At 34.9% G+C, this 13499-nt stretch overlaps 1 protein-coding gene across 2 annotated transcripts in view; it reads right to left on the bottom strand.

The window, feature by feature from the left end:
- Positions 1-2842: 2842 nt before the first annotated feature.
- Positions 2843-13499, bottom strand: part of LOC132719895 (symplekin-like) — a 44484-nt gene continuing 33827 nt past the window's right edge. The window contains exons 35-37 of one of the 2 annotated variants that reach the window (XM_060703847.1): positions 6681-6894; positions 3789-3881; positions 2843-3013 (exon numbers count right to left, since the gene is read on the bottom strand). In XM_060703847.1, coding sequence (XP_060559830.1) covers positions 2979-3013; positions 3789-3881; positions 6681-6894 — 342 coding nt within the window. In that variant the 3' untranslated portion in view covers positions 2843-2978. The remainder of the gene's footprint in view (positions 3014-3788; positions 3882-6680; positions 6895-13499) is intronic. The other variant, XM_060703850.1, reaches the window with a different exon arrangement.

Below are 13499 nucleotides of genomic sequence, written 5' to 3'. Positions count from 1 at the left end.
ATACAATTTAGTATGATATAACTATTACTAGTATCTGGTATAAAGTTTCTTTTAAATGTGTTTATTCTGTTGTATCATTTTTACAAACAAAAAAGATAACACACATTTATACCTTTCTATAAAACTGACCGTTACTATTTATGAAAATTCGGACTGTTTCCTCCTTGTCATAAGTTGCGTTCTCTTGTTTTCTTTACACTTTAGTATTAATCTTGATGTGTAGAGTAAGAAATTATAGTAAAAATGACATTAATTCTATTCGAGAGTTTAGAAAAAAATCGGACTGAATTAGAATAACATACTTTTTCCTAAACCACGATTTTTTTTTAAAAAATTGTTCCATCATTTCTTTTGTCTCTTTTCACAAATAAGTCTAAAGCAATAACGTAATATTTCATGTGAAAGCACCCAGTAAATAAATGTATGTTTTTTCTATTTCATTATCGTTTTACATACCGGTATAATAACATACCGTATACAAGCGGGCCTAGAGGGCCCTGGATCGCTCACCTGGGAAATAGGTCAAAAGATCAAAGTGGAGCCCCTTTTCAACACAGAAGAAATAGCGAAAATTCAAACATCGCGAAAAATATCGGATTTACAGTACATATAAGGAAAATCAATGACCCCTGGGACCGGGCCAACTTTTACCCTAGGGCTTTCATATGACCAAACTTGGTGGACATCGACTAGATGTTTCATGCCAAATATCTAAGCTCTAGCTCTTTTGGATTGTCACAAGTAGGTTTTTAAGTTTTTACTATATACATTAACCCTTTACCTCATATATACGCGAAACAACGCACTTTCGACCACCCTCTTTTAGGCCTCAAATAGTGAAAAAATGTCCTATTTGGGCCCAAACACATGTTTTCATTTGAGAAATGTTGCTAAAAAAGTGAGCACTTTTTCGGCGCCGCCCCCATCCAAAAGATACATCAGGGGGTTGCCAGAATGGGGATGTACCCCCTTCTGTTTGGGGGGGGGGGTTTGGAGTGGGGCGACAGTCCCCCTCATCGCCAAGAAAATTTTGGACTTGTGAGAGGCTAAAAATGACCCCAGGTCGATCCTAGGGTAACGTGTAACCAACGCTGAAAAGCCTTTGACTCTATCTCAATCCCTTGAGAAGTTGTAGCACTTTGAAATAAATTTTGATGGAAAAAATCCAGGCAAAATAGTGATTTTTGGCAATTTTGAGATGTCCCCTCGTTGCCATGGTAACAGGAAATTTAAGACTGAGCATGTCGTTACAAAGGCAATGGTCCAGTGAACATTTGTGCCAAGTTTGATTAGTATTGAAGCATTTTTCATAGTTTTATAGCAGTTTGAACTTGTAACAGTAGGCTTTTCAATGAAAACGGTCATTTTTCACAATATGCTCATGAGGGAAAGGGTTAAGGAAAATCAGGGCAGGGCCGAGTTTAACCCTAGGGCTTTTATTTGAACAAATTTGGTAAACATTCACAAGAAGATGTTTCATGCCAAATATCTAAGCTCAAGCTCTTTCGATTTTTTGACAAGAAGATTTTTGTAACAAAAATCTTTCGGTTGCCATGGCAACCAGAGTTCTTCATGAAATTTAATTCTTTGAACAACTTTGGTAGAGCTTTATGCAAGGAACATCACTGCAAAGTTTCAACAATTTTGTACTAGTGGTTTAGGAGTTGTTTAAAGAAATTGTTGACGCACGCACGCACGGACGATGGACAATGCAATGGGCCATCACAAAAGCTCACCTTGAGGACATTGTCCTCAGGTGAGCTAAAAAAAATAATTCTCAATATTGTTTTTATTTCTTTTTGGTTTACGTTTCATACTAATATTGAAATAAAATAAGTAAAAGTGTAGGAGAGTTTTTACAAATTAGACCATTGAAATATTCGTGACTAGGATGTTGCATTGGTTCAATAGTTGGTTTAATAATCAATTATTTTATTCAAAGGTATTAGAAAGGAATCAAACTTACAAAAACAGTGAGATGTATGAACATATATTAACATAAATATATAACATAGTTATTATGTAATGATCATTTTTCACTCAAATTATTTTTAGTTGAAAATGATGATATTTGAAGTAAATAGAATGGAATTCAATGTCAGTATCTTACAGGCACATATGATAGCATCATTTACACTTAATGAGTAACTTGTTTTAATCAACAAATTTTGTTTTACAAAATATAAACACTTCTCTTTTTGAGGTTTGATACAAAGTTTCCTATTGACCCATTCCTAATTATATTGATACAAACTTGAAATGAACAGACTTTTAACTCAATCAAAGGCTTCTAAAGTAGCCAAATCGTGATTCAAGGCAAATACTACATGCAATCAGTCTTTAGTAATTTATACTCGAAGGTTCGCTTACTTTTGTAACATACAGGAAACATGATACGTTATTTTCGTTAAAATGTTGCTTTGAATGTATATGCATACAAAACAATAAAATGCATACAAAACAAAAGAATAACACACCATTTTATGCAAGTGTTCAAAAATCTGTATACTGACCACATTTGCCGTGGAAGCAAATAATATACTTTATGCAAAATGATTTAAAGAAAAGCTATCCTTATAATGCAGATGACACACAATTATTGCAGATTATCTTATTATTATCTACTACAAACATGAGTCTGTGATTATTCGGTATCTCTCGAGCATTCAGTTCATATCTCATCTCTGTCAATGATTTAAATGACGCACATTTAGGTGATTACAATAATATTATTTTCATTAACATTTTTTCAACCATTTCTGATATGAAATAGTTCAACCTTGCATATTTATTCTTTAAAAAGGTAACGATTCGCAATAAATAGTGATTCTGAAGTGTTAAATCTTGGAGGAAATCATTGTTGTGAACGTTGCCTTGCCTTGTTGATATTTGTTCTCATTTAATTAAAGTATATCCTGCTGCTAAAACCTGAAGTGATTAGTCTTTGTCATCAGCATCATGCAGTCTAGCCAGGCTCGTTACTGCTGCTGATCGACTTCAAATCTCTCCATCGCTAAAATTGAAATAAAAGGAAGCAGGACAAGTTGATTTAAGAAATTAAGCTGAGTAAGGGTTGAGAGGCCAATATAAAAATGATAAAAATAAAACACATGCTGTATCAGACATACGTACTACCTCAGATACACTGGACTTGTATGATAAAATAAAAACTTGTTATGGGTGTAACCCACTGTAAATCAACATAGTAACGATTAATATACTGTAAGCTGTATTTGAAATGTACGTTGGTAGCTAATGTCAAGATAAGCCAATGTTTATGTGCGTTTATCTCAGCCAGACAGACATCATGGGGGACTACAATTCTCCAATGAACAGGTGGGATATGTATTGCTTCATTATACTATCTTTTCTTGATAACAGTTTCAGTTTAAACTAACAAAATCAATAAAATGTGATAATCGTAAAACATGTAGGTGCGTTTTATTGGCACGTAGAATTCAGTTCAACATGAAACAAGGCAGTCTGAAGGACAGCTAATTCCCCTTCCGCAGCAGATAAGAATGTTTACTTCTTGACCTTTAACAGACCATGACGTTGATATTGTGCCATGCATATCATAAGCACATAGTCTCATGATGAAGATTATTTGTGCCAAGTTATTTAACATCTTCCATAAAGTCACGGACAGACGAACACATGGAGCGCTTTGCGGAAGGGGATTAAACAAATTGCCCTTGTTGACAAATGGACACAAGAACATTCAGCTAAAACTTAAATTTTTCCTTTAACCTTCTGTTCTTATTACATGAAAAATTAAATTATGATACCTTGCTGCCCATGTTCTTTTGAATGAGCCAATTTGCACTTGGTACCCCTCCAGCATTTTTGACCATGTTTGAAATACTTGCATATCTTCCTGTCTGCAAACAATGAGTAAAAAATCATAATCAAAGGCCTGAAGGACCTTAATTGCTTAAGGGTTTGATATGATTATAAAGGGAAAGGAAACACAGACAGTCGTTGCGTGGCTTTGATAGTATACATGTTCGTGCACTTTTGATAAATATCTTTCAATTCAAAATGTTTTTAAAACATCCTTTTTTCAGTTAAACCATAAAAGAAAGTGGTTTTCATGTCATCCATATATACTGTAAGTAAATTAAAGGTAGAAAGTTTCACCGGCGGAACTATCACCCGACCTTATTCTAAGTCCCATATATCTTTATAAATCCCCTTCCGCATAGCGGGAAGGGGATTATAGAAATGGCCTCCGTGTCTGTCTGTCAGTCTGTCCGTCCGTAACACTTCCCGTATCACTTTCGTCTCCAAACGTTTAAACCGCTGAAAAAAAATTGAATTAACTTGGCACAAGTGATCACTACTATGAGACGATGTGCAGAGCGCAATAATATTGTTGCTATTCCAAAGGTCAAGGTCATACTTAAAGGTCAAGTGTTAAAAAAGTTTACATTTCGTGTCCGCTCCATAAGTTTTAAACCACTGCAATTTTTTAAAATAACTTGGCACAAGTGATCACAAATATGAGACGATGTGCAGAGCGCAATAATTTGGTTGCTACCCCTGAGGTCAAGGTCACACTTAAAGGTCAAGTATTAAGACTGTACAATTCGTGTCCGCTCCAAAACTTTTAAACCGCTAAAACTTTTTTGAAAAAAAACTTGGCACAAGTGATCACCATTATAAGACGATGTGCAGAGCGCAATAATTTGGTTGCTATCCCTAAGGTCAATGTCACACTATTTACACTGTACAATTCATGTCCGCTTCATAACTTCTAAACTGCTGAAACGTTTTTAAAATAACTTGGTACAAGTAATCACAATTATAAGACAATGTGCAAAGCGTAATACTTGGGTTGCTACCCCTTAGGTCAAGGTCACACTGAACGGTCATGTATTAAAATTGTACAATTCGTGTCCGTTCCATAACTTTTTAACTGCTTGTTTTTCGTTGTTTTTTTTTAAACCTGGCACAAGTAATCACCATTATAAGACATGTGCAGAGTACAATACTTGGGTTGCTTCCGCCAAGGTTAATCTCACACTGAAATGCCAAGTGTAAAAAAGGCTACATTTTGTGTCTGCTCCATGACTTTTAAACAGCTGCAAATTGTTTGAAATAACTTGGCACAAGTGATCACCATTATGAGACTATGTGTACAGCGCAATGACTGGGTTGCTACCCCCCAAGGTAAAGGTCACACTTAAAGGTCAAGTGTTAAAAAGTCTACATTTTGTGTCTGCTCGATAACTCTTTTAAAAAGATTTTAAATAACTTGGCACAAGTGATCACCATTTTGAGACGATGTGCAGAGCGCAATGACTGGGTTGCTACCCCCAAGGTCAAGGTCACACTACAAGGGTAATTTTTAAAAAGTCTACATTTCGTGTCCGCTCGATAACTTTTAAACCGCTTAAAAAACTTGAAATTACTTGGCAAAAGTGATCACCATTACAATATACATGGCACAACATCGAGGTCATGGTCTGTTAAAGGTCAAGAAGTACACATTCATGTCTGCTGCGGAAGGGCATTTATCTGTCCTTCAGGCTGCATTGTTAATTTTCAATCAATTTTCACTTAATAAAGTGCACTCTACTCAGAAATGATTTCTGTTTACAAGAATGTACAACATTAGACTAGTTTGTACGGAAAATAGATCGAATTTTAAAGTGAAAATGTACTTTTTGTCTAGGTCGGACATCGCTTGAACTTAAGAAGACGATTTTAAACATAAATCGATCTAATTCTTAATGATAAACTAATGTCAGTGCATCTATATACTATCACTATCGTTATTTAACTAATTTCTTCACATTTCATGTACATAAATCATGACCCCGATATACCTAGTGTTGGTAATTTTCACTCCGGATCATGGCAGTAAGCTACATTGAACGAAAGTGACCTGCGCCGTCCGGGAATCGAGCCCGGGCCGCCCGATTCACAGTCCAACGCACTACCTATTGAGCTAACAGGACGGCTTATATATCTTAGCCACAGAGCTATAAGTCTCTCCTTATGTGTGATGCTGGGTAACAGCAGGAAACCTAGTTTCTAACTTCAGAAACAGGGCATGCGCATTTTGAATTTTACATGTAATGTCGAGCAATGCAAATGGCGCTTTTGCCATGTAATATTCATTCGCGTTGGGTTTCGAGTTTATTCAACTGAAATAAAATTTATAATGGTTACAATAACGAAAATGATAATGCACATACGAATAATCTAACCAAAATATATTTATTTCATAGCAGAAACAGTCAACTTATAAACATTTCAAGAGAACTATTCGTGCCGCTAATGTTTAGATTTAGTGAACTCGTTGCCGTAAAAATTACTCGTAAGCTGGAAAGTTGAATAGGCTGATGTCAGACATGCCAAAGTGGTACAATGACACAGAACTAATGTAGAGATGGTAAAATAGCAATTTTTATACAAAATGTAAAGGATGGGTTGGTGTTAAAAAAAACTTTACAATGTTACAATGAAGTTTAAAGGAATAGCTTCTGTAATCAAGAATATTGCAGAAAAAATATTTTACTGCACAAAAACCTTCATTAAAATTCTGCTTGCTAACACTTAGTGTGTTGAACAGATCTCCATATACTTGGTATATTCTCACTAATTATTCTTTGTAAATTCAATCTAAAACAGTTAATCAGTAAAACTTAATTTATCATTTACATTTACTATACCTTTTCCTCTTTTACTTTCACTGACTTTTTTCTCTTTACCATCTTCTTTATCTATCTGAGTTATCTGCCCTTTACCATCTTCTTTATCTGGTGTAATAATCTGCCTCTTACAATTTTCTGTATCTGACTTGGTTATCTGTTTACGTTCAACCCCATTTTTCAGTACTCCTGGGTCACTTTTACTCTTCTCAACCTTGGTGGTAGACATTTCATCCTTATAAATAAAAACTTATATGTAGGAAATATAAGTCTAAGACTAGATATTATGTAAATAAGGCAGACTGAAGGACAGCTAAATCCCCATTCTGCATTATAAAGTAAAAAAGTTTTAAAGAACATTAAACCTTGACCTTGGGGGTTGCAACCTGAATGTTGGGATCTGCATATCGTGTCACAATGGTTATCTGTTCTGTCAAGTTATCTTAAAAACATTGCAGAGGCTTAACTGTTATGGAGCTGACAAGAAAAGAAGACTTTTTAACACTTGACCTTAAGTGTGACCTTGACCTTGTGGGTAGCAACCCGATTTTTGCACTCTGCACATCGACTGATAATAATGATCACTAATGTGTCAGGTTATTTCAAAACTTTTTCACCAGCACGAAATGTAGACTTTCTAACACTCGACCTTAAAGTGTGACCTTGACCTTGGGATGGCAATCCAATTATTGCACACTGCACAAGTGGTTTAAAAATTAAAGAGCTGACACGAAAGTATTACGGGCGGACAGACGGACAGAAAGACAGAAGGACTGACAGACGGAGAGCATTCCTATATCCCTATCCGTTTTGGGCCAGGCATTAATTGTCAATAAGTTATAGATGGGACATGAAAAGAATGTTTTAACATTGGACCTTTGAGTGTGACCTTGACCTAAAGGGTAGTGACTTAAATGTCGTGCTCTGAATATAATGTTGTAATGGTGATCATTTCTGCAAAGTTACCTTAAAAACATTGCAGCTGTATTAATATTATGGAGCCGATAAAAAATATAGACTTTTCAAAAGTTGACATTTAAAAGTGACCTTGACCTTTGGGGAGTAGCAGCCCAATTATTGAGCTCTTCACATTGTTTTATAATGGTTATCACTTTTGTGAGGTTATTTAAAAAAATTAAGTAGAGCGGACACGAAATGAAGACTTTTAACACTTCACCTCTAAGTGTGACCTTGACCTTGAGGGTAGCGCCCAAATCATTTTTTCTGCACATTGTCACATAATGGTGATCACTTGTGCCAAGTTATTTAGAAATTTTTGCAGCGGTTTAAAAGTTATCGAGCGGACACGAAATGTAAACTTTTTAACACTTTACCTTTAAGTGTGACCTTGACCTTCAGGGTTGCAACTCAGTTTTGCGCTGTGCAATCATCTCATAATAATGATCACTTGTGCTAAGTTATTTCAAAAAATAATTCAGCGGTTTGAAAGTTATTGAGCGGACACGAAATGAAGACATTTTAAAACTTCACCTCTTAAGTGTGACCTTGACCTTAGGGAAAGCAACCCAATTATTCCTTCCCAGAAAAGGATTAATCAAACTGTCAAATAGAGTAATCTTGACTGTAAGCTTGAAGAATTTTGAAGCTGTTGAATACACCTAACTATTACCATAACAAAATCTTTCAAACCCCGACTTAGTAAATTTTTGAAACAAAACAAATATATATAACTAATCTTATCTTCATCGATCAAAATCATGATGTGAGGCGATTCATGCTCAACAGCTTATTTCATAGAATCTGCAAACCGTATAGAAGAATAGGGTTTTCAATTTGAGAAAATTATAGAATAAGAAAAAACGCATACTTTTTCAAATCATTACAAGTACTAACTAGAACTCCGCGAGTCGGATGTGTCGCCTTGTGAACAATGTAGTTTAGGAGAAATAGCCAGGACAAAAATGAAATAGGAAAAATAACAAAGGGCAATAACTAAAAAAATAATAAGTGCAGAGCAGCAGTTTCTGTGCACTGCACTTCTTATCAATAAGATCTATTATTCTATGATGTTTCAAGTCCATAGCTTTCATACTTGAGGAGAAATGACCAGGACAAAAATAAAGTAAGAAAATCAACAAAGGGCCATAACTCAGAAATTAAGAAATGCAAAGTATCAGTTCTTATGCACTGCACTTTTTCTTAATGAGATCTATCATACTATGAAGTTTTAAGTCCATAACTTTTATACTTTCCGAGAAATGGCCCGGACAAAATTAAAGTATGAAAATAAACAAAGGGCAATAACTCAAAAAATAAGAAATGCAGAGTACCTGTTCTTGTGCACTGCACTTCTTCTTAATGAGACCCATCATCCTATGAAGTTTCAAGTCCATGGCTTTTATACATTAGGAGAAATGGCCCGGCCAAAAAAAAGTATGAAAATTAACAAAGGGCAATAACTCAAAAAGTAGGAAGTGCAGAGTACCGGTTCTTATGCACTGTACTTCTTCTTAATGAGATCTATCATCCTATGAAGTTTCAAGTCCATAGCTTTTTAAGTTGAAGAGAAATGGCCCGGACAAAAATAAAGTATGAAAATTAACAAAGGGCAATAACTCAAAAAATAAGAAATGCAGAGTACCGGTCCTTGTGCACTGCACTTCGGGTTATTGAAAGAAGCATGCATACCAAGTTTGAAGTCAATCAGACTTATAGTGACTGAGTTATGCTCCGGACAAGCTTTAGGGGACGCCGACGCCGACAACGACGCCGACACCGACGCCGACACAGACGCCGCCGACGCCGCCGACAAAAATTAACCCCTATATGTCACCTTTTCAAGGCGACACAATAATGATATTATTGACGATAATAACTGCAATTATTATGAAATCTTACATTTAAAACAGTAATAAATGTATTGTTTCAAATAAAATTAGTTCCTTTTTTTATTCTAAAGTTACAAGGAAAGTATCAAAGTATGTTAATGTTCATTTATTAAAATAAAAAAGATTTGCGTCATTCCCGTGAAAATTCTATCTCAGGTCAAAATATTAAGATACAAAGCTTCAAACTATGCCAAAAAGCTACATCAGGTCCATCATATATCATTAGAAATGTTTCTGTAATCAGCAAGTTTTCGCTTTTCTTGAAAGCAAATGTTATCAATGGCTGTCTTACGATAATCAGAACTTTTCATCATATATTGGACGATGGGATTATAATCTGGTGAAAAAATATTAACAGGAAACATACGTGAATTTGGTATCTTACCAATTTTTTATGTCCCTGAAGGGCGGCATATAGTAATCGCCTTGTCTGTCCGACTGTCCTTCCGTCCGATAATGCCAAAACCGCTAGGGAAATTTCAGTTAAGCTTTACAGGATTGTTCGTCACAATGCCTAGTTGTGCATAGTATCTTGACTTTCCGCATGAATTTTTGTTTGCACAGTTATGGCCCATTAATGGTCTTTTTTAGTAAAATAAGCTTGTCCGCGCTTCACTTCCAAAACCGCTGGAGGGATTTCAGTGAAACTTCACAGGATTGTTCCTCACAATGCCTAGTTGTGCATAGTATCTTGATTTTCCGCTTGAATATTTTTGCACAGTTATGGCCCATTAATGGTCCAATTTTAGAAAAATAAGCTTGTCCGCGCTTCATCTCCAAAAACTGTTGGATGGATTTCAGTGAAACTTGTTTGTCACAATGCCTAGTTGTGAATAGTATCTTGATTTCCTGCTTGAATTTTTTGGAACAGTTATGGCCCCTTAATGGTCAATTTTTTAGTAAAATAGGCTTGTCCGTGCATCATCTCCAAACCAGTGGGGGATTTCCGTGAAACTTCACAGGATTGTTTGTCACCATGTCCAATTGTCTATAGTATCTTGATTTTCCACTTACATTTTTATTGTCACAGTTATGGTCCCCTAATGATCAATTTTTGAGTAAAATAAGCTTGTCCGCGCTTGATCTCCAAAACCGCTAAAGAATCATAACAACGAGAAAGCAAAGATAAAGAAAACAAGCAATTATCATAGTATTGCAAGCAATCGATAAATCCCCTACCGGTTAGAACCCCAGCAAAATACTGAAGGGCCATTGGTTATTGAATTATGCCATTGAATGAATGAAAGACATGAATGAAAATAAATTTTTGGAGTTCTTAGTTTAATATGTTCAGTTTCCCTGCCTAGTAATGAAATTGTGTTTATACAAGAGATAATCAAAAGATCCAATTTTCTCAAGATGAATATTTATAACTAATGTTTCAACTTCTCTCTATTTTAAGTAAATTTGTTGGAAAGTTCTTTCAAAGTGATCTCAGGAAACAGTTTTTAGGAACATACATTCAAACTGACAGACATTCGGAGGATACATCTTTATGGATGCTAGATTTATAAGTTCGAGTGGGATTCTGAAAATAGTCAAGCTAGAGTATTGAACCTTCTCTCAAATGATTTGAGTGATAATAAGACACATATATAATTATGAAGTTTGAAGAAGATACATTACGAAATGAAGAAGTTTAAAAAAATCATCTTTTTTCATGAAAATTCTAAGTTCAAGGAGGGTAATTCTGATAATTTTTGTGCTATAGTTGCAAACCTTGTCACATATGATGTGGTTAATAATAAGAATCATATATTTGAAGTTTTAAGTAAATATCTTAAGAAGTAAAGGACTAATTGTGAAAAAGCGTTAAAACTTGAATCAGGAATCTTGACGAGGTCGCCGACGCTTGGTGAGTAGGACAGCTCTCAATATACGATTAAAATGATGTGTATAATCTCCATACTGCCATCTATCCATATTTCAAGTTTCATAAAAATGTTTTAGCTACTTATTGAATAATCATAAATATCGTAATATTCGGCATATTTTAAAGCTATTTGTTACCATAGCAACCAAATTTTTGAACACTGACCCATATTTCAAGTTTCATAAAATATATATTCAGTACTTTCTGCGTTTCACTGGATTCAGTTAATGTGTAAAATTAGCCATATTTTCAGTCTATTTGTTGCCATAGCTACCAAAGTTTCAACATAGGAAGAAAAGAAAACGACGTACATAATCTCCAGACTTCCATCTATCCATATACATGTATCAAGTTTCATAAAAATATTTTCAGTACTTTTTGCGTTATCGCGGGATCCAGTTATGTGGACTGATGGTCGGACGGACAGATGGTAAACCTAAAGTCCCCTCCGGTTAAACCATAGGGGACTAAAGAGATAAATATTATGTACAAGCTCAGTCAAGATTTAACTTCATGTTATATGAAATCTGTAGACATTTTCTGATGTGATATGCCAGAAACTTTGGATAGAACGCTGCATGTATTTTCCTATTTTGTTTTGTTAAGATAGTTGTTATCTTTTGACAAGAGGACCAGCATCCGCTTTTTTGTTATGCTTTATCATGAGTAAAAGAAGGTGAAAATAAGAAAAACGGACATCTGTCTTAGAATAAATAAACTGTGCATCATTTAATCAAAGGTAATACTGCACAAAGAATAAGAGAAAGAAACAGACACAGTCTCTGATACTATATACAATGATCTGGCGTTTAGCATCAATTAGTTAAGAACGTTGTTTACAGACCTAGCTTAACTGACACAAATATACCACGCTAATATTTCAGCACATCTTGTAAAAGACATGTAGGCATTTAAAATGGCCCAGCAAATTCGGCAAGGGAACTTTTTTTAGGATGTTCATAACGGATCATTTGTATATGAGCAAATGGCAATGATGTTCATACAAGGGTTCTACTCAGCAAATCTGTCAAGCACTTCTTGGGAAGCTGTCCATTATCGATCGAGAATCCAGTCTCTATCAGACATTAAAATGGATGGTTATTTCGTATATTCTTATTACATAAACAGAAGGTTATCAACTTAATAAAAATAATGGCTACACACATTTCCATAAAAGTATGAGTGCTGAAACTGAAAATTCAAAATTTTTCCAACCTTCAAGAAAGATAACTTTGTCCAAAATCATTGAACCATGACCAAATTCAAACTTGAACTGCTTATTCCTAAGATGTATCTATATGTCAAATTTGAGTTGAATGTGTACAACCATTGGGGAGATAATGAACGGAAACTTAAAATTTCTGATTTTTCAAGTTCAAGAGGGATAACTCTGTCCGCTATCATCAAACCATGACCAAATTCGAAATTGACCAATGCATTCTTATGACATATCCATATCTTTAATTTGAGTTGAATATGTACAACTGTTGGGAAGATAATGAATGTGAACTGAAAATTTCCTTTCTTTTTTTCAAAGTTAAAGGGGCATAACTCTTCCAAAAATCATCGAACCATGACAAAATTCCAACTTGACCTGCGCATTTCTTTGACGTATCCATATGTCAAATTTGAGTTGAATGTATAATACCCTAGAAGAGATTATGAACGGAAACTGAAAATTTCATATTATTTTGAGAATGAAAGGGACATAACTCTGCCAAAAATCAGCGAACCATGATCAAATTCCAACTTGACCTGCGCATTCCTTTGACATATCCATACATCAAATTTGAGTTGAATATGTAACACTGTTGGGGAGATAATGAATAGAAACTGAAAATTTCATATTATTTTCAAAGTGAAAGGGGCATTACTCGGCAAAAAATCATCGAACCATAACCAAATTTGAACTTGACCTGTGAATTCCTTTGACGTATCTATATGTCAAGTTTGAGATGAATGTGTAATACGTTGGGTAGATAATGAATGGAAACTGAAAATTTCATATTATTTTCAAAGTAAAAGGGGCATAACTCTGCCAAAAATCATCTAACCATGACCAAAATCGCACTTGACCTGTGAATTCCTTTGACATATCCATATGTCAAGTTTGAGTTG

Source organism: Ruditapes philippinarum, unplaced genomic scaffold (assembly GCF_026571515.1).
Source record: "Ruditapes philippinarum isolate M1 unplaced genomic scaffold, ASM2657151v2 ctg2933_1_1_1_1, whole genome shotgun sequence".
NCBI lineage: Eukaryota > Metazoa > Mollusca > Bivalvia > Venerida > Veneridae > Ruditapes > Ruditapes philippinarum.
This window is presented reverse-complemented; position numbering and strand designations above follow the sequence as displayed.